Here is a 21,020-nt window from a genome sequence, read left to right as displayed (position 1 = left end):
AAAAATGTAAATGCAACTAGATTTCACCATTAAAAAATCTGCAAGAGATTATTTATGGTGATAAATTTAAAGAAAAAACCTTAAACTCTTACAGAAAGAAAAACAATTTCTCTAGATATGTGTAAGATGTATCTAAAGTACAGTGATACAAATTATTCATTATTAATCAGTTTAAAAATTTGATGTGAAAACTTTATAAAATTTCTTTAAAATATGAAAACATCTAAGACTCAAAATATCAGACAATAAAAAAAGAAGGAACAGAATTTTTTTTTAATTCATAAAGATACTTTAAATATTATATATTATACTTTGATTTCAAAGCATAATAGTAATAAAGTATGCAAGTAAATTATTGTATTTAGGAAAAAATATTGCTTATGAAAGGCTCCATTAAGAGCTGGCAACTTTTCTTCACATCAAGATAGAATGATTTTACCCATTTTGAAAAGTTTAGTGATAAGTATACATGCATCAATAAAATATTTATGCATTTCATCTTAAATGGTATGTCACATCAATGGTGTCTAAATTTTTTTTTTTTTAGTTTTTTTTTTATTATTTAACCTAATAAGTATATTCTGATCTTTCTGCTTTAGTAAACTTGCGTGAGTGGTTTGCCATTAGAAAAGATTTGGGATAGTTGAATCTGAATGCAACTTTTTTTTTCTTTCAGACATTTGAAAGTAATCAAAGATGTCTGCTCTGAAAATAAGTCATCAGCAGTACCGGAAAATTTTGTAAAAAATAGTTCAGGTATGCCAAAAAAACAAAAATGATATAATAAAACATACAAGTCTTTCACAGCCATAATTTAAAGAAAAATTCATTACTTTCTAGATATTAGGCCAACATGATTGTAATCTTTGTCTTTTTTTTCATTTCATTCACATGAGTGGCAAGCATTTTCAAGAAAAAAAATATTTTTGATATCTTGTGAAAATAGATGTACTTTCAATCACATAACTCATGCTCAACTGATCCTATCAGAACTGTCAAACAGAGAAAATGTATAAGAGTTCCAAGCTTTATTGTTAAATATGCTTGCCACTTGTGCAAATGAAATGTGGTAAAGGAAAAACTCTTTAAATCACATGGGCCTCACGTATACTGAAAGTTATTAATTGTTCTAAAAATGATGTAGGTACTTTTCTTGTATCATATTTTCTTTTCTGTCTATCGCCGAGTTTCATGTTTTTGGAACTGATTGAAAAGCAAAAAAAAATAATTATCTAATGGTTTTTTCCCCAGCATTGTCTATTTTTTCCACAAGAAAACGCAAAGATAAAATTTATGTTGAGTCGCCCACTCCTATCCAAGATAAAGAAATAGCTCTTTCAACTCTGCACACTGAGCTGATAGAGTCTCAAAAAGGTGAAATACGTGAAAAAAAACAGTTATCACAACATATTTCAAGTGAAGAAAAATCTGTTGGAAAGGTATTTTTTTAAACATAAAAATTTATAGATTTTACTAAATAAATAAGCTAAGTGCAATTTTGATCTAATTGTAAAAATTAGTGTATCAATCTACCTCTTTTTTTTTTCCATTGTATTGAATAATATGATAAAATCTACACAAAAAAACAAAAAAAAAATTAGCATGTATAAATGTTTTATGTGCTCATGAAAATTTATTTCTAATGTTTCTTTTAATGTAATTATCAAACATGTTTTTGTTTTCAGAAACTCACAGAATGTCATGAGCTGTTAATTCTTCTTCCAAGACCAATTTGTTTTGAAAGTGATTCAAGTCCCCACCCACCGAACCCAAAACGACGTGAACTTGAATTTTCTGATTCTCAGCACAATTCTAGCAAAGATATCTCTGTAAGGAATAACATTCAGGCTTTATACTATATTAGTATTGATGACATTAAGTTATGAAAGTAATTGAAAGCCTTATTAATAATTCAAACATTGAATTAGAAATGATTCAGAACCGTTTGAACTAGAAATTTCTTTCAGAAAGAGAGTGACTAAACTGATTGTTCAGTATCATAATCATGACCTGATTCTATATACAAAATGACCATAATTAAAATTTTCCTATTCAGAGAATTCTGTAGCTCCAGTCATTCATTGGATTGACACCAAAATTGGTATATAGATTATTCAAAAAAGATATGGAAAAGGAATATATAAAGATCATGCGAAAATTCTCTTGGGAATGCTTTCAGCAAAACTGTATTATGCTTCATGTGCAAAGCATCACAAATGACCAGATGCGATCAGCTGTTGAATGCCGATAGATTGTTTATCGGCTTCAAATTTTAGAAATGCTGATAGTGGACACATTGAGCAACATTTATTGTCATTGTAAATAGCATTAAAAAAATTACTAGCAATTTTTTTTATTCTTTATTCACCTACATTTGAAGCGTTTCCATGAAATATTCAACAGCGTGTGATGAATTGCATGTTAAAAATGTAATTTTGCATAGTTCTAGTTATCTTATATGTTCCTTTTGCAGTGTTTTGCTGAAAAATCCCCCCCCCCCCCAGTAGAATTTTGAAAGATTTTTTTCGATAAGATTTTTCTTGTTTGCACAAACAGAATAGAGAATGGAGAGATGTATAAAATGTGGGAATCTGTGCAAAATGTATAAAAGAGCCACCCAAGTAAAGCTGTAGCAGTGCAAGCAATGAATCTGGCCAATGATAAAATGCAATTTCCCATTTCCAAGAAATCCTAAAAAAGGTGGCAAAAGCAAGTGTAACTGGATAGGTTCCTTTTCAAAGTCGCACAAAAAGAATACGTTTGAAGACAACAGTGAGTCCGTAAATTGTCCTAAAAGGTAGTTCTCCTCTCTCTTGTCTTTTAGAGTAAGTTAATATGCAAACATCATTGTATTGGGGGAAGCTTGATTCAATATACGAGCACGTTCATGGAATGAATTAAGCTGGTTAACCAAAGTTCCACTGTATTATTGTATGATGATCAATTTCCCTGAATGTATTATACAGATATCTGTGTTAATGCAAATGTACTTGGCTTTTATTATACTTCTTGCAGGATATTCCAGTTTTGCCCTACTTTTTGTGATCTGTTATAAGTCAAATTATCTTTCCAAATAACTTTTATACTCAACATGGTATAATTTTGTTTAAAAGGGAATGGAATCAGTTGAGGAAGAATGCATTGATGACAGCGAAGAAGCCTTGCAATATGATGAGTGTGATACTCCTTGCTCTGATGTAATGTATTCTGCAGAGTTATCTCCATTTCCTCGATCGGTGAGCTGTCCAATTTCAATTCAAGATGATGCTGAAGATGCAGATTCTCGTAGTGTTTTGTCACTTAGCTGGAATAAACTTTTCGATTCTGTTGGTGAGTCAGATATTCATAAGCTTAACATGTAACTTGATTAATGATCATAAAGTTGACTCTCATTATAATAACCTCATTGTTTTATGGAAAACAGACGTTGTATTGGGTAGCTGTTATATGAAATGTCTAAAAGAAAAAATTCAGCTCTTCTCAAGAAAATTTTATATTTGGATGGAACAAAAAAATTATATTACTTATTTTATAATGTAAGCATTAGCGATGAAAATGTCTTCTCTTATCTGCAGAAAAGTGATTAATTATGAATGCCTATTGGATGACGTGTTCTTATGTTGTGGTCAGGACCTTTCATACCCATTCTCTTCAATCAGGATTCTGAGGAAACTCCCAAACTTCGAGAAATAATGAAGGATGGTTACAATCACGCAGCTATTTATCAGAAATCCCATGTCTTACTATTAAAAACATTATACAGAATTCTCTGGTATGAAAAGTGTGGTCTAAGTGGCAAGATGCTTGACTACCACTGTGGAGCAAGCATCAGATCTGTGAGCTCAATTCCAGAGATTTGAAAAAAAAGAAATTGCTCCCTCTTAAATACTAGGTGATTGCCAATAGATGGCGCTTCCACAATGTGCCCTATCTAGTCCCTTCTGGCCACAGAAAAAGGGTAGAATTACATGTGCACATGCATCACCCCAACCAGAATTTGAAAGGAGTAAAAGCATTCTACTACCAGAGCAGCTCTACACTGTAGAAGTACTTTCTTTAGAGCAAGAGAATTCTAACCCAACTTAATGGGTAGTAAATTTTCCTGTGGCAAGATGACCTGTGTTGGTGTATGGTAGAAAATAATGTGTAAAAGGGTCACAAACATGCTTAAGGACTGACTATTCATTCTTTTTCAAAAAAAAGAGTAGAGAGTTTGGATGTTGTAATTGAATGATCTTTGAAGGCCATTATGTTGGATAAAAAATAACATGGCATAAATAGGAAAACAGTGCCAGTTATTTTAATGGAATACACAGTCATTGTAATAACTGATGACCATGTAAAGCTTTAAGAAGATATAAATTACACAATATCTTTAAAATTGTCATAAAAGTGAGGTTTTTAGGCAAATTCTCAATTAATATGCTTAATTAAAACTTTACAATGATTGAGAGAGAGCGAGACTATATAATTGGGAGTAGCATTAAAGCAGGCCCATAGCCAGAAATTTCATTCGGAGGGGGACCACCAGTGATAGAACAATAGATTTGACCATCTTTTTCCCCTTTTTCAGTTATTTACTCTTATTTTGAGGGGGGCAGACTCCCCAATCCCCCCCCCCCTCTCGCTATGGCCTTGCTTTAAGGCATTTATGAAAAATATGTTTGTAAAACAAATTTTCATATTTTGAACAAGGTTCGATAATTTAGTTTAAAAATTCACGTGCATAAATTTTATGTGCATAAGCTTAAGTTCTCTCTTATTCCTCTTTTACATGTGTAGACTCCCCCCCCCCCCCAGCATGACAATGTAGTGAAATGCCACCATAGAGTTGTTTTTCTTATTTTCAAATTAGCATCAAGTTTTTACTTCAAGGCAACTTTTTATACTTTTTCAGAACCAGTTCGTGCACAACATAGATTGAGTTGGCCAGTTTTGAATATGGTTCAGGATGATAGTGATGTGATCCCTGCAATGGCCAATCAGCACAAGTATGAATTATTTATTACTTTGCAAATTTTATTCTTTTTGTCAACCAACTTCAAATGGTGGTACAGTTAAACCCTGATTTAATGAATTAGGCGAAACTGACAATTTCATTCGTTAAATCTAAACAATTTATAATTAATAATAATTTATAATTAACAATCTAAATCTACAATTTCATTCGTAATTTCATAACCTCTCAAAATAGATTTTTTAAACTTTTAAATCATTTGGTTTTGACTTCTGGTGCTACAGTCAAAGACATCTTGAATCTTGAGTTTACGACACTTGGTTGTCTACAAATCGATATTGACACTTCATAAAAATAAGAATTTATGCTCTTCTAAAAAATTCATATTTCTGAGGAAACCTGGTGAAATATTTGAAATCCCTTTGCATAGAAAAGAGATATTTAAGAAACACTTTGTCTATTTAGCTCTCAAAATTTACAATGCCTTGCCATTCGAATTAACAAATATAGCTTCATATTCTAAATTTAAAAAGGAATTATTTAGTTACATTGCTGCTATCACTAACATTGAAGACTATTTTTAAATGTATATCACGGGACTATGTGAATACGGTACTTGAATTAAAATTGCTGCTTTATGTTTATGACTATTATTAACATGTACATTGTATATGACTGTGAAAATTGTTTTGACTATGATCATTAATTTCATTGATTGGTTGTCAGTACGGGCATAATTACCCCTTGACAACTCATATATATATCAATACACTTGCATATGTTTAGATATATCGCATTATACATTATATTGTATTGTGTTTTTGAATGAATTTGATTGAATAAAGTTTGTGATTGTGTGAAAAAAATCCAGGAAATAATTAAATCGGTGAAATTGATCAAAAAGATAAACCCACTCGAAAAGACAAATTTTAAAAGCTACTTACTTTAGGGTTGCTGTTACAATAACTTATTTCTGACAACAATTGAAAAATATATATTAACTCTAGAATAAAGTCAGGATGCACGAAACAATTGTTTAATAGAAGTTTGTTTTGTACATCCAGGGCTCGGCACGGGTCACTTTTTTCACTAAAAGTCACTTTTTTAGAAACTGGTCACTTTTATTACGTATTTTCAGGCCCAGGTCACTTTTTCCACTTTTTTAGCAAAAAAACCTTGGTCTCGCGCGCTTTTCTGCTGTCAGTGTTTTTCTTTTCTTCAAGGAGGAACTTTACCTGTTCAATATCGCTAATTTTCTCCCTCCCTTCATTGAACTACAATCGAAGGCATCTTATCTTCCCGGGAGCATACCGTGTGACGTCAGTATAACTTGATTTCAAGGCGCTTGGAAAAAGAAAGCTCCTTGGTTAAAGAATCGTCATTTTATGGAAAAGCCGGTCGGAAAAAAAACTAGCATAAAAGGCGTACTTACAACAAAGAATTTTTTCCCCCCTATACTACCATTCTTTCTTATTTCCCCACGTGCTCACTCGTTCTTTCATTTTCATCTTATTTTAAAATTGATCCTTTATTTTATTTGTTTTAAAAAATTATAGTCCTAAGGGCCGAATTCCTTTCTTGGAGCATCGAGAAAGTTACATTTGTTGTTTGTTCTATCGTTACTTTTGTTAATTTTTTTAAATGTTATTTGAAATGACGATTAGAGAGCCCGTGCAGAAACTAACTTACGCGCAGCGGGAGAATACCAAAGCGCGTATTAAAGACGCGTATTATTAATACATATTAAGCGTATTAATACGCTTTGGAGAATACTCTTGTAGCTGGCCAAGGTTAAAGAAGCTCGCATGTATTTTGAATTTACTTACAATAAAAAAAAAATCATCCGATTGAAAATCGCGATCTATCGACAAATAAAATTCGTACTATTTTTCTAACTGGATTTAAATCTCAGCAAGAAACCGTACCCCCAAATTTGATCGAAAGGAGAACTATTTATGAAAAGATCACAGAATCCTGCAATTCAACGTTTAGTTTAACACAAAGGTTTCCAAATCAGATGAAAATTTGTCATCAGGCTGATAAAAAACTCAGTTAACGTGCATGCGAGCCGTAACTATAGAGGCGGATTTATCGATGGGCACACCGAGCGCTGGCCCCTACTTCACATTTTTTTCCTAATTTAAAGGGCTTCATATTAATTTTTTTTATGCCCGGGCCATAACTTAATTTAGAGCATCTTCACGATACTGATTGTTGACTTAATATTGTTGGATTGTTTTCCTTTTTTTTTCTCTCCATGCACGTGCGGGAACCGGTTGTTCCGACGCTGTATGCAAATCGGCGGCGGCGTACCCTCACGGGAGCACGGATATATAGACTGGTTTTTTCTCTATAGGTGAGATGTCTGTTTTTTCCGCATGGATGTATGTCGGGATTCGATTTGTTTCTCCCTTTTGATTGCCGGCCGTATTTTTGATCAACGAAAATGATCTTGTTTTTTGTTTTTGCAACTTTTATGGAAAAAGAATTCAAAATGAACTTCTGATCATTGTTTTTCTTCAGCTCAGTCGGTACGCTCTGCCCCCCCCCCCCCCCAACAAATATCGACATCTTGCGCGCCATTCTTGATGTGTAAAAAAATCTTATTTTTAGACCTCGGAAGTTATTAAAACGTTTGTCTCGAGTCTGTTATGACCGCAATAGGAGAGGGCGGGGGTCTGGTTCCACGGGTGTTGAACGAGGAAAGGTGCCGAGTTTACTCATTTTCTGTTAAAAAGAGTGGATACCGGCCCCGAGCGATAGTAAATTTTCGTTCGTACTTGCGACCCGGATTGCTACATACCGTGATCAGATCCAAAAGCGTGGGGGGGGGGGCAATGCCTTGGACGGCGTTTTTGATGGAATGGTATATTTAAGAAAAGGCAATAAAAATTCCTTTGCAAAATTATCGAATTTCACAGTCAAGGGGCAGTAAAATTACGTTTCCCCTCCATAAAAAACAATTGTATTACGGCCATGGTAAATCGGGTGTCCCGGATGGGGGCGAATTCACTATTTTTGTTCGTTGAAAGTTACGGGAGGAGTCAGCGCTAACGTGGCGACTTGTTTTCGCGCTAAAATAGGTAGCCCTGACAGCAGCATCCATAAACTCTGTATCAACCGCATTTATAAACCCCGTATGTTGTTGATTCGATTTTTGTGTTCATTTCATCCTAATTTTCCGTATTTCCCGATATGTTTCTATCGATTTTCGCATATTAGGTTAATTCATATTATAAATTATATATTTTTTTGTAATTTTTTATGTGCCCTTTGTCAGCCATCTTGAATTGACTACCGTAAAACGGCGATTCCTTGGCTTGAAAAAAAGTCGCCACGTTGGTGCTTACAAGGTTCATGGGAAATTTACCGGGGAAGGCCGCTGAGTCTTTTTTTCTGTTAAAAATTACGGGGAGGGGGGGAGAGGCCAAAATTATACTGTTTCCAGGGGTAGGAACACCGCGCCAAAATTAACATCTTGCGCCATCCTGCTCCAATAGTGTTTTCGTATTTTTCTGCGCCAAATAGCTAATTTTGCTTCGTATGCCCAGAATTTCTTAAAGGACGCCAAAAATTTTTTGTTCCTGCTTACCGTGAAACGATTCTTTCTAAGAGCGTGTTTTATATATATTCCACTGTACGCCTTATTTAAACTATCGGCTTTTCCATCGTGAAACCCTGATAATATCCGTGATTGTGCAACTGAAGATAGTTTGCAATGGTCTTTCAGCTTCAAAGTGCGCCGCTGTGGTGGTCGAGTGGTCATAATGACGGACTTGCATCGCGGGGACCCGGGTTCGAGCCCCATCGTCACCAGTGGTGGTCGGCTGAAGTTGGTTTTCTGTGGTTCCCAACTTCAAGGCGCAAATGCGAGCCGATCTCCCCGTTAAAAAGTCTCGCCACAGAGAGCGACAGTCCTACAAACAGTATAAATATTCAGTCATTACACTACACTCACTTCACTTCTGAGATATAGATGGCAGCACTAAAAAAATCATACATAACACTAAATACGCACTCAGACTGTTAGGTACACATACTTACACTTCCGGCACAACTCACTAGGTAGTAAATTGCCCATGGCGATAGACCTGAGTTGTGCTCGGCTTCAAAAAAAAAAAAAAAAGCGCTTTAAAGTGCAAATGCGAGTCAGTTGCCGTTTAAAAAAAAGTCGCCACGGGAAGCAGCAGAAATTACTGTAGTCGATCGTCAAATCCAGATGTTTCGTGAAAAAAATTTCCATTCCGGAAGTAAAAAGTGTGTTTTCGCCGAATTACGAATGTTAATTTAGAGACTTTGCCGAATAACGAGTGTCAGATCGCTAATCTCGCCAAATAATGCGTACTTAATCGCCAAACGTCGTGTTGATTCTTCCGAAATTCTCCCCCATTTTGCAACAATTTCTTTCCGAGTATAAAAAACTTATAGAAAATTTTTTGCTCATTTGAAGTGCTGCTGTTCAAGACAGCAAATAGTGCCCTCAGTAAGCAAAAATCATCTTAAATAGACTGGTGTGAAAAATTTTATGACAGCCTCTCTTTCAAACAAGGTGTCAAAAGCCTGAAACACCAAAAACAAAAAACAAGCTGATGAAAAGATTTTTGTTAACAAAAGACACTGCAGTTATTCTATTTTGAAAAGGGGGTCAGGGTTAACGAAAATATTCTTGTTAATTTCCCTGCTCCAATTTATAAATATCTGCTCAAAATCCTATATTTTGCTGCTCCAAAACTGATCCGAATCCTATATTTTGCTGCTCCAAAACTGATCCGAATCCTATATTTTGCTGCTCCAAAACTGATCCGAATCCTATATTTTGCTGCTCCAAAACTGATCCGAATCCTATATTTTGCTGTTCCAAATCCTGAATTTGCTGCTCCAAAACTGCTCAGAATCCTGAATTTTGCTGCTTCAAAGCTGCTCCGAAATGGACTTTGTCACTTCCCACCCCTGTGTTTCTGGGTAAAGGAGTAAATGTGGTTTTTTTTTTTTGCAGGAGTGTATGTTGTGTTTAAAAAAAGGAAAAATATATATTTTTACAAATTTCAAAACTGGTTTATTTTTTCCCTCAACCAAGGACAGTATTATTTTGGTGCCCCCGCCTGATACTTTAAGGTCTTAGGGGTGTGGCACGATGACAATTGATATACATCATATATATGTATACATCAGTAGGCTCTGCCATTGACGCTGGGGGGAGGGTGGATTGCCCCTCCCTCAACATGTAATAATTAAAATAATTTAGTTAATTTAATAATTTGAATACTTTATTCAATTTAATAATTTAAATAATTTATAATTCAGTAATTTAAGTAATTTTTTAATTTAATAATTTAAAATGTTAAAAATTTAATTTTATGGTTTTTAATCATTAAGTAAATTTCTTAAAATTTGTTGGAACATATTATACAAACCTAGGTATGTAAATCAAATTTGTACTAGTTAAAAAAAGTTTGAGTACATTTTGTATACTGCCATTCATAGCATAACATGAATGAAAAATCCACTGGAATGTAGATGGGACAAATTCTCTCATCAAATTTTGTGTTATTTCATTTTTCTCCCTTCTTTGAATGGGAAAAAATTTTTCCCGCTTTGAAGTTTTTCCTGCTTAAATTGATTTTAAGATGGGTTGTGGAAAGCAACATGGGGGAAGGCATTGCTGCTGTTACTTAAAAAGGATGTAATGTAGTTATTCTCTCACACATAGTTGTTGATAAATTTGATAAGTTATTCAAAACTTTTCTGGTTAGCAGAATGCGTTTGAGTTTGATTTAATTATTTCTATCTATTATGTAAAAAAAGCAATTTCAATGAGTTCTATTGAAATGAAAAGGTAAAACTAAATTCAATTTCAATTCATTCAATTTGGTAATAAAAATTCATTGTCCATTTGGTCTCTCTCTCTAAAAATATTTCGGTTACTATTTGGTCACTTTTAAACATTTCAGTCACTATTTGGTCACTTTTTCAAACATTTTGGTCACTATTTTCACTAATTTTGAATCCATGATCCGTGCTGACCCCTGTACATCCAACATTTTTATCAAATTCTGTCTAAATTGACTTTTTTTTTGCTAATACAGTAGAAAAAACTCGTTCTCTTCAGATAACCTGCCATTCTTTGTTGTCAATACAGACCACAAGCTTGAAGTAACTTTAGGTTGTTTTATGGCATTGGTGTACACCAATTGGTCACTTAAACCTTCCCACGCAACTCTAAATGGCAATCTAGTTAGACTTTGTGTGATTAAAAACAACTGTGGTGCCATATTTATGAATAAATCTTTTTTTTTGTTTTTGTTTAATTCACAGTGGTTCAAGTTGGGAGCATGCATTATGCCCAGCATTAGAAGAACACTCTTATGACAACTCAGGCGAATGCTTAAACTATAAACATCATAACATGAGTTCTTGAATGCAACTTGATAGGATGGTTAAAGTCAGGTGGTAATCCAGAGTTCGCAAACATCACACAAGCATCCAGCACTCTTTGGTGCTGTAGTGAGTGCTGATGTGCCTTTGAACACTAGGCTAGAGATCCTTGCTTTAATTGGATGGATACTCTGTTAAAAGTTAATTACAATGTCATGGTGGATGCTAGGAAATTATATTAATTTTTTATTATTAATATGTTAATGTAGAAAATTATCTTAAATGTGAATTTTTCATTTAGAATTTTTTTTTCAGATCGTATGAGGCTCCTCTATCTCCCAGTGCATTTAAACCATATCTTTCTCATCGAAGGTATTTTTAAGCAATACTCTCTCTCTTGTTTTATGTGAGAAATGTTTCACGTGTTTCTATGTGTCTTTTTTTTTTTTTTTGCCTCTTTGACAAACAGCATCAACACTTTTCTCTGAACTACCTTCTCCTTTCTGGTCCAGAATGTTTTTCTTATAGAGCGAATACAGTAAAAGTGTGTTATGTCATCTTTTATAAAGACACTTTACAATCACAGGGAAAATTGTCATTGTAACTGACTTCTTGTTATAAGTGAATTTTCAATTTTTGCACAAGGATATCTATCAGGTTATACACACTTTTCCATACTTATAACTCAAGCACATTTTAAGAAGCATTGTAAACCATTGTTCACACAAACATCCAAGACAAATGTAATTGACAGCACGAGACTAGACAGTAAGGGCTATTTTGATGAGAAAGGAACAAGTATAAATAAATACTAAAGTATGCTGCACAATTAATTCTCAAGTCGTGTGCCACAGTATGTTTTTATGTATAATTTTCTTGATTACTTTGGATTATTTCATGGTTTGATTGTTTGAAATTAGTTTAAAAATTTCTAATTTTATATATATTTTTCTTGTAGCGTAAATATTGATCCAAGCATACCACCTTCTCCACCTGGAGAACAAGACAGCTTCGAGTAATTCTTATTTTTCCTACTAGTAATTTTTCTTGTGCATTTCAATTTTAAGTTTGTTTCAGCGATATCATATATTTCTTAATTAGATTAGTCTTCCTTAATGTAATACTAAAATGGTAATATTTCAATGGTGGTCTGGAAAGAATAAATCATTTTAATGATTTTTGTATGTTTTGCTATTTACTTTTTTAGACACTACAAATTATACTAATATCAATGTATTAACATCAGAAACCTCTTTTTTGAAACCTATATCTCATCATTTGGTCAAATACAAATTTAACTATTTTGCTGTTCAGTTTGTAAATGACGCCTGAATCTCCTCTTAAACTTCAAAATTTTATATCTCAGTCAATATTTGTCGTACTGGAATGAAAGTTGTTTTCTTTAACCATATTTTTTTGATTAGAAAAACTTTTTTTAAAATATGGCTTGGGGAAAATATAAAAAGTTAAATTTTGTAATTTTTTCAAAAACTAACTTGTTTATGTAAATCACCATAATCTGAATATTTACCTCATTCAGAACATTTTTGTAATTGGGAGTTTTTGTCTGTGAGTAGAGTTGAGAAAAAAATGGCTGAATAAGAATTTTCTGAATATTCTGTATACATATATCAAGTTTTCGAACTTATTCATGTAGCAGGTCTCCTGAGCTTGAAAAATATGTGTGAATCTTCCCTAATCTTCTTAAGTCTGTATATGCACTTTACACAAAATTCCAAATATTTTCAATTATTTTAGGATTGAGATAATCAAGGATTTTGGCAATTGACAGTTACCACATAAGACCATAGGCCCGGGATATGGGGAGGGAGGGCAATGCTCCCTGAATTGATTATTGTGCTCTCCCCAGACCTTCAAGTCTATCTCTATCTTTGTATTACACTTATTTTTTCGTACACTCAAAAACTTTTGCCCATCAATTATTTGAATGAAAAAAATGTCTTGCATGCCAGCAAATATTGAAGCATATTAATAAGTGTAGAAATGTGTGTGCTAGTATATAAATGCTCAAATTCTTATCATATATGTTTCAATTTTTTTCAGATTAACTATTAAAGAGGATGGACATGGTGACTCTTTGAAAATACTTTCAAAGAACATTCGCTGTAAGTATGTGTTTTTGAAGTCATCAAGCTTCACCATAAAAATTATTTGATGACTAATCACACACCTAACATCTCTTTAACCATTTTTTTTTTTTTTGCTTTCATATTTCAGCTCTGAAGAAAAAACTGAAGCATTTTGATAAAAAGTTTGAGAAAGAACATGGATACAAGGTAAGCTTTATATAACTTTCTGGAATCATTTGGTAATATTTTATTTTAATTTATTCATAATATATATATATATTTTTTTAGCCCAGTTATGCTGAAAAAATCTCTCTTCCGGAAAACAAAAAAGTCTTAGATGAGATGAATAAACTGAAGCAAAAACTCAAAGGTATCATTTACAAATAATTTTATATACTAGTCCCTTCCCCCCCCCCTCCAAACGTACGATTAATTTTGTGTCTATATAAAGGTGGCAGGGCTGCTCTGAGTATCTTTTTTTGTCTGATTTTGTTTAACACCTGTGAAATATATGACCAGTTATCACCCATGATTGTGACCCCTTTAAAGGATTTTGAATTTTGAAACATCCTTTCTTAGTGAGTCTCTACAATATAAAATAAAACTACTGATCAAATTTCATATTTATAGTTTCAGGGATTTCAGCTCAGTGATGATGAATGAATCAGTCCGACAGGACATATTATTTTATATAAGGGTGCATAGCTAACTCCTCAAAATTACTGGTGAGCTGTTGTCCTAGGGGCATACTTCCTATTAGAAAAGTATCAAATAACATGTGGACCTCGGATACGTCATTCATATTACAAAGGTTTGTATTGTTATTAAAACAAAAAAATTAACTTTTTATGCAAACACCCTGTGCTCAAAAACCCAATTAGAAGTTATTGCCCTGTATCTCCTGAGACCTACAAAAGAAATTCCACGTTTCTAAGTGCAATATTCACTGAGATATGTGAAATAAAAATATGAAGAAAAATTTGGAAAATAATAAATGAGAGGAAAAAGCATTTTCCTTTTATTTATACTGTTTTCCCTAACTTTTCTCAGATTTTTGAATTCAAATATTTCAGCAAATATTGGACTTGGAAATGTAGAATTTCTTTTGTTGGCTATGGGAGAGACTGAGCAACAACTTTTTAATTGGGTTTTTTTTAGTACAGGGTGTTCATGTAAGAAGTAAATTTTTGTATTTGTAAAATATTTTGTATTTCGTATCTGAGGTTCACACGTTATTTGGATACCTTTTCTAATTGGAAGTATGCCTCTAGATCAGTGATTTCCAACGTGGGCGTTAATGCCCCCTGGGGGGCGATGGAATGTTTCAGGGGGCGGTAGAAGCTACGGGTATAACATAGGATCCTATGGGTTAGATTGCGTTGGGGCCAATGGGAGAAAAAAATTTCTGAAGAAGCGGGCGATGGGACAAAAAAAGTTGGGAAACTATGCTCTAAATCAACAGTTTGCCAGTAATTTGCAGTTTGAGGAGTTAGCTATGCACCCTGTAAATAGATTACCATATCTCTTAGAATATCATTTAGAGTTCCTCATCTTTCAAAACACAGTTGCGCATTGTTTTGGCAATTACACTGATGTGATGCTTATGTCAACTTTCTTTTCTCAAAAAACACAATCTCAAGGAAATTGAATATGTCATTATTATATAAAAACTCAAATATCAACTTATTGAATTGCATTTCACCTATTCAAAATTGGTTCTGGACATTCAGCAATAATTTTCTCTTCAATATTTGTTTTTGAAATACACCAGAAAACAGTAATTACATTGAAGTTGAATTTTGTCCCAGATTCCTTATCCTGATTCATGATGTTTTGGTTCATCTATAAAGTTGTACTTTTATTGGTTTTGAAGGTGTAGTGGGCACGTCAATGTATTTCTCAGCTAAGCTCACCAATATATTTTAGCAGTTTCTTTTTTTTTTATACTTCAATACTTATTCCAAGAAATATGGTATTTATTTTTATGAAAAATGAAGCATCAGAAAGATGCTATGATCTTTTTATCTGTCATTTACTAGCCATCTGGCCAATTAATTTCCCTTTATACTATCATGGCTGCTGGCTATGTCATGGCCAGATGATTGGCTAATCATCGGATAAATTAGTAATCAAACAATTATTTGGATGAATGTTTTCATGCATTGAATAATGTTTGTTAATGTTTTGGTTCATCTATATCATTTTACTTTTGTTAATTCTAATATTTTTGTCATTTAAGTTCTTAAGGAAGAATCACAGTCAACAGCTTCTTGCACTTCTGCTCAAAACTGGTGCTTGGCAAGCAAAGTGCATGTGTTAGAAGATACGACAAATTGCTTGGAAAATAAAGAACCCAGAGATTTCAGTTTGAAATCCAAGCCAACAATGGAAACTTTATGGGATGAAGCTTTAAAATCATTGGAAGATGATAGAAAGTTATTGAATAGGCCAGAACGCCTTGAAGTAATACATGTTCCTTACAATAAATTAAAATAGAAAAAACTCACATAATGCCTGTATCCCACAAAAAATTGAGTTATAATCCTGGGTTTTTGGCTGTCGAATTCTGGGACACTCTGTATATAATGAGAAAATACAAAGGTTTCCACAGCTGGCTGATGTAAATAAAAATCCAGGAAAGAGAATTTTAAATGCCTTTGCAGAGAAACAAACCCACATCCTCTCACTTACCAGATAAGTACGCTAGACCACTAGGCTACAAAAGGCAACAAACCCTCTTTCCTTAGAGCTTGCGTTCACTGAATGGGGTTGTACGTGAACAGCCAGACCTAACTCACAAGGAAAGCACCCAAAGGTGTCATCCTCAAAAAATTATGGAAAAATTAAAGTATATTCATCTCTCCGAAGATTTTGACAACTAGCTGTTGCGAAGATATATTTTGGAAAGAGAGAAAATTCAGCGGCCCCTGTGGGGAATCGAACCCACGTCCTTTCACTTTCCGGGTGAATGCCCTAGACTGCTAGACTACAGAGGCACTGAATCTCTCAATCTTTCCTTGGAGCTTGTGTACACTGAAAGGGACCGTACATGGATGGCCGGACCAGACTCAGGCCAAGCTCACAACTGCTGACGCTGCCACCAGATGGCGACTTTTATAGAAGGATGACCCCCTGCTGGGGCCGCTGAATTTCCAAAATATATCTTCGCAACAGCCAGTTGTTAAAACCTTCGTATGGTAGCGGAGAGTGACGTCATCCTTGTATTCATCTCTCACCCAGAAATATATAAAAACAAAAATTAGCCGGAGTTCAATTATTAAAGCTGCAAAAAATTGTTAAAAATTACAACAGTTGGCTACACATCGCCTTTCACATTACTTGGCCTTATCTATAAAATTTTCTTTTCACTCTCTAGCTCTCTTTTTTGTTTTCTGTTGAATACTAAGTGACGAGAAGAAAAAAAAAAAAGGGACAAATGGGGAGAAAATAACAATAAAAGATAGCTATGGGAGACAAAATAGCATAATGTGTAAGCAAAGAAAGAATTATTTTTTGAATTTAGCGCTTTTGTGTGCGTTTCCTTCTTCCCTTTCCAGCTTCTCTCTTCTAGAAAACCAGTTATTTTTCTCTTTTTTCCCTCTTTCTTTGTGTATGTTGTACCTTATCATGTGATGTTTGAATGACATCAATAACACTCTAGGGTTGTGGGATTTTTATCATTCTTGGCTTCTATTGGCATTCAAAATATTAATGTTTAAAATTTTTTTGATTGACCAGTAATAATTCCGCTGGATATTTTTGTGCATATTTTAATGAGTAGAATTAGTGGTTAAGTAGGGTCCAAAGTGACACCTTTGAACCCTTTTCTTGTCAGGCCAAAGATGACATTGCCACTAGATGACGATTTATTAGAAGATGCCACTTTAAATAGAAAGATTTAAACAGTTGACTGATGCAAAGATGATTCCAAGAAAGAAAACTGTTCTGAAAAAATTCAACTCTCTAGGCCAGTGTTTCCCAACCTTTTGAAGTTTGCAGCACCCTCGGGAATAAGATTAAAAACTTGGGGCATCCTTCCTTGAATACAGAATGCAGTTTACTACAACAAAAATCACCAAGTAAAAATATATCAATAAAGTTTTGTTCGATTAATCATTAATATGAAACTTGTGATTGATGCTTAGAGCACAGATACTTGGTATCAAGCCTTACAGTTGGCAACAAAACACGTAAATTCTCCTCAAGGTCTTGTGGTCTATTTCTTGACAGAAGGCAACACTACAGATAACAAACATTACACAGAAACGAACTTCACATTAGATTCACAACATATACACGCACTTTCCGGCATGTACCAATTCATTAGAGATTCCGTAGAGGAAAGTGTACAAGCGCTGCATGTACAATTGAGTAGTAGTAGTAGTCTATTTCTTGCTTTGTATTTTATTGTCGCTATAGCAGAGAATGCTTGCTTGCATAGATATGATGTTGAAAAGAGCAAAAGTGCGTTGTCATTCAGTCACTTCATTAGATTAGGATACGCCTCTCTCAGTCCAAGCCAAAAAGCAGCCATCGACGCCTCACTCTTGGTGAACTTACTTTTGAGTGTGGAATTGGCACAAAGATCAATAAATTCATCTCGTTCGCAAGCCGTGAAATTTATTTCCTCCGCATTGTGTGTCTGTGAAATCAACTGGTGAGACAACCCATTCTAGATTCTCAGTGGAAAGAAATGGAACGTACATATCTATTGTATCTTGCAATCTTGATAAATGTTGACAAATGAGGTCTTTCAGTTTATCTGAAGGTGATGTCACTCTCCGCTATTACTATGAAGGTTTCGACAGCTGGTTGATGCAAAGATAAATCCAAGAAAGAAAATTCAACTGGCCTTGCGGGGAATTAGACCCACTTCCTCGCATTTGCCATGTGAGCACCTAAGGCCATTAAACTACAAAGCCAATGAATCCTCTTTCCTTAAGCTTGTGTGTGCTGAACCAATACCATCTATAGCAGAAGGCCTCCTCGCGATGCTTTGACATCACTGCAGAGGTCCATTTCACCTGTAGCCATTTGATATGGCACACAGACGCATGCCATATCTTTACAGTTTTTTGCAGTATATCCAATTACTATAGGTGAAATAGAATTTTTCAGTGATGTCACGAGCTACATGCAGAGGCTTCTTGCTATAGATGGTGTTGGGTGAACGGGGCCGTACATGGACAGCCAGACCAAACTCAGGCCAAAGCTCACATTGCTTACACTGCCACAAGATGGCGACTTATCCGATTAGTCTGTCACACATGAGAGTAATTAATTCGACTTTAAGTGGACTGTCATATGTTTTTTATTTATCTCCATAGTATCTAGCGGCAGCCCTTAATAGATGACATCGCAGCACCCTAGGGTGCCAGGGCACACCGGTTGGGAAACACTGCTCTAGGCAATTGAATTTTCTTTCTTTGATTTATCTTTGCATCAGCCAGCTGTAAAAACCTTCGTATTAATCTTCAAATATATAATGAGGATATATATGTATACAGTCAAACCTCATTAGTGCGTCACCCGGTTAACTCGTCACTTTGCTTACCGGGTCACTTTTTGTAAGTCCCAATTGTCCTCATGCAGGAATTGGCACAGCTATGGCTTACTCCGCATAACGAGTCACTCTAGTCAATACTAAGTCATATTTTTGCTCTCCCAAGAGTGACTTATTAACGAGGTTTGACTGTATATATAAAACTGCTCAGTGCTTTAAATGCTACACTTGATTCTCAAGATCATACCATGTGTGAAGTACTGAAATTATTTGCTTAACTTTTTTTTTATATTCCCTTTCCTTTATTCTTTCAGAGTAGCACATTGCTTTTATTCTTCAGAGTTTTATGTACATGTATTGATATTTTGTGGATAAATTTTTTCTTTTATCTATAGTTATTCTTTTTTTGCTCTCTATTAATATTCATTTCCATATGATACTGTAGCTCATAGAGTGGTGTATAGTTTACATTTTTCCCCATTAGAATACAATCAGAGTAATATATTGTTTTATTATATTATTATAGAAATCTGCAAATTTTTCTTTGCATTATATCAAATACTGATGCGTGAACATTTTTATTTTAAGCATATGACCAAAGAACAAGTTGAAGATGAAAAATTAGCAATACAGAAAGCATTATTGCGATTTGAAAGCATACATGGTAAACCTAAAGACCATGCAGATCGTAACAAAATCAGACCATTATATGAAAGGTATCGAAATGTTAAACATCTTGTTAGATCCAGTTCTTTTCCTGCAAATTCAATTAATACTGGTGTTAGTCTTCAACCAATCATGGAACATGAAGCAATGGACTTTACAGTGAAGCAGGATGATGTAAGTTTTTTTTTTGTTGATAGTTGTTAATTTTGTTCTTTCTACAGTATCAAACATGAGCTTAAAGAAATTCATTGTAGTCATTTCGAACTTTAGCAATATTTCCTTTTCTCCCCTTTAATAATGTACAGCCACCTGCAGACTTATCAACAAAGGCTACTTAAGTATTTGAGACTTGTGAGTGCCATATTAGTTTTGCTGAGGAAATTTTGATTTCTGAATTATTCCTTGGAATGCTCTGCTCTGTGATATATTAAACTGAACCCGCTCTGATGTTACTGCTGCTTATAAACATATTCTGTTCCTAAAATCTGAAGCTATATTGAATTCATTGTGATGAAGCCATGAAAAGATAGGGTAATCCATTCACAGGTTTTTTTTGGATGTTGCTCAACTTGGTTAGGTATTATGAATTTAATACAGTTACACCTCAACTCACAAATGTATGACTTGCAAGTTATGAAAGTTTTAAAAAAGAAACAGTGAAACCCCTAAGATGAACACTGTATGAGACGGAAACCTGTCTTGAACAGAATAGAAAAATAGTCTAGTGGATAATTAATGCATTTTCAATTATGGGAAACCTCTTTTAGATGGAAACTGTCTAACGTGGAAACAGAAGGCATATTTAGTGAATTTTTTTTTTCAATATACGCACACATACGAATATATGCAACACACACTTTTGATCTCAAGGGACATGAATGTCCTTTCAGTAGGTCTATAAGGGTTTCTCTGTTGATATTTAAGATGTTGATATTTTAGATTAAAAAAACCTGCTGAAACAAAATTTTTCGCCTGCTTTGGATGGGGGGGGAGAATTCAAGTCATACTGATCCACCTTTTGTTAGAAAATTCTTTCACTTCTTGGAAAACCGATGAATGCTTATTATCTCTCTGAACTGGTTCTGGAAGTAATGGGTTGGGCTTAGGCAGAAGGGGATTCACTATTCAAAATTTAATAAAAGCCTGTTTAGCCCCCATTTCATCTGTGTAATTTACAGCATAATTAATCACAAGTCCTGATCAAGAAATTCTGCGATGTAATCTTGTTTCCATCTCAGACTAGTTCTCATTTTGGCATAGGCCTATCAGCCTATCTAAAACAGTTTTCATGAGAGCTTCTAGTAAAACTCTGTCCCTCGAATACTCATAACGTTAATAATCAATAACGTAACCATATCTCAAGTTTCTCAATTTAAATATCTGGGTGTCATAATCTCAGCTGACCTATATTGGAATAATCATATCGATT

General features: G+C 34.2%; 1 protein-coding gene across 3 annotated transcripts in view; it reads left to right on the top strand.

The window, feature by feature from the left end:
• LOC149080665 (protein FAM13A-like) overlaps nucleotides 1–21,020 on the top strand; it is a 77,368-nt gene that overhangs the window by 48,563 nt on the left and 7,785 nt on the right. For all 3 annotated transcript variants that reach the window (XM_089239852.1, XM_089239853.1, XM_089239851.1), the window contains 12 exons: nucleotides 677–756; nucleotides 1,252–1,439; nucleotides 1,686–1,829; nucleotides 3,114–3,330; nucleotides 4,898–4,991; nucleotides 11,648–11,704; nucleotides 12,291–12,347; nucleotides 13,397–13,458; nucleotides 13,571–13,629; nucleotides 13,711–13,792; nucleotides 15,662–15,885; nucleotides 19,514–19,765. In XM_089239852.1, the coding sequence (XP_089095978.1) occupies nucleotides 677–756; nucleotides 1,252–1,439; nucleotides 1,686–1,829; nucleotides 3,114–3,330; nucleotides 4,898–4,991; nucleotides 11,648–11,704; nucleotides 12,291–12,347; nucleotides 13,397–13,458; nucleotides 13,571–13,629; nucleotides 13,711–13,792; nucleotides 15,662–15,885; nucleotides 19,514–19,765 (1,516 nt within the window). The remainder of the gene's footprint in view (nucleotides 1–676; nucleotides 757–1,251; nucleotides 1,440–1,685; nucleotides 1,830–3,113; nucleotides 3,331–4,897; nucleotides 4,992–11,647; nucleotides 11,705–12,290; nucleotides 12,348–13,396; nucleotides 13,459–13,570; nucleotides 13,630–13,710; nucleotides 13,793–15,661; nucleotides 15,886–19,513; nucleotides 19,766–21,020) is intronic.

This window comes from Pholcus phalangioides, unplaced genomic scaffold (genome assembly GCF_987345545.1).
Source record: "Pholcus phalangioides strain wild (caught in Gottingen) unplaced genomic scaffold, Ppha-v1.0 ptg000011l_1, whole genome shotgun sequence".
In the NCBI taxonomy this organism is placed as follows: domain Eukaryota; kingdom Metazoa; phylum Arthropoda; class Arachnida; order Araneae; family Pholcidae; genus Pholcus; species Pholcus phalangioides.
Note: the sequence above shows the minus strand (reverse complement) of the source record. Positions and strands in the feature narration are given on the sequence as shown.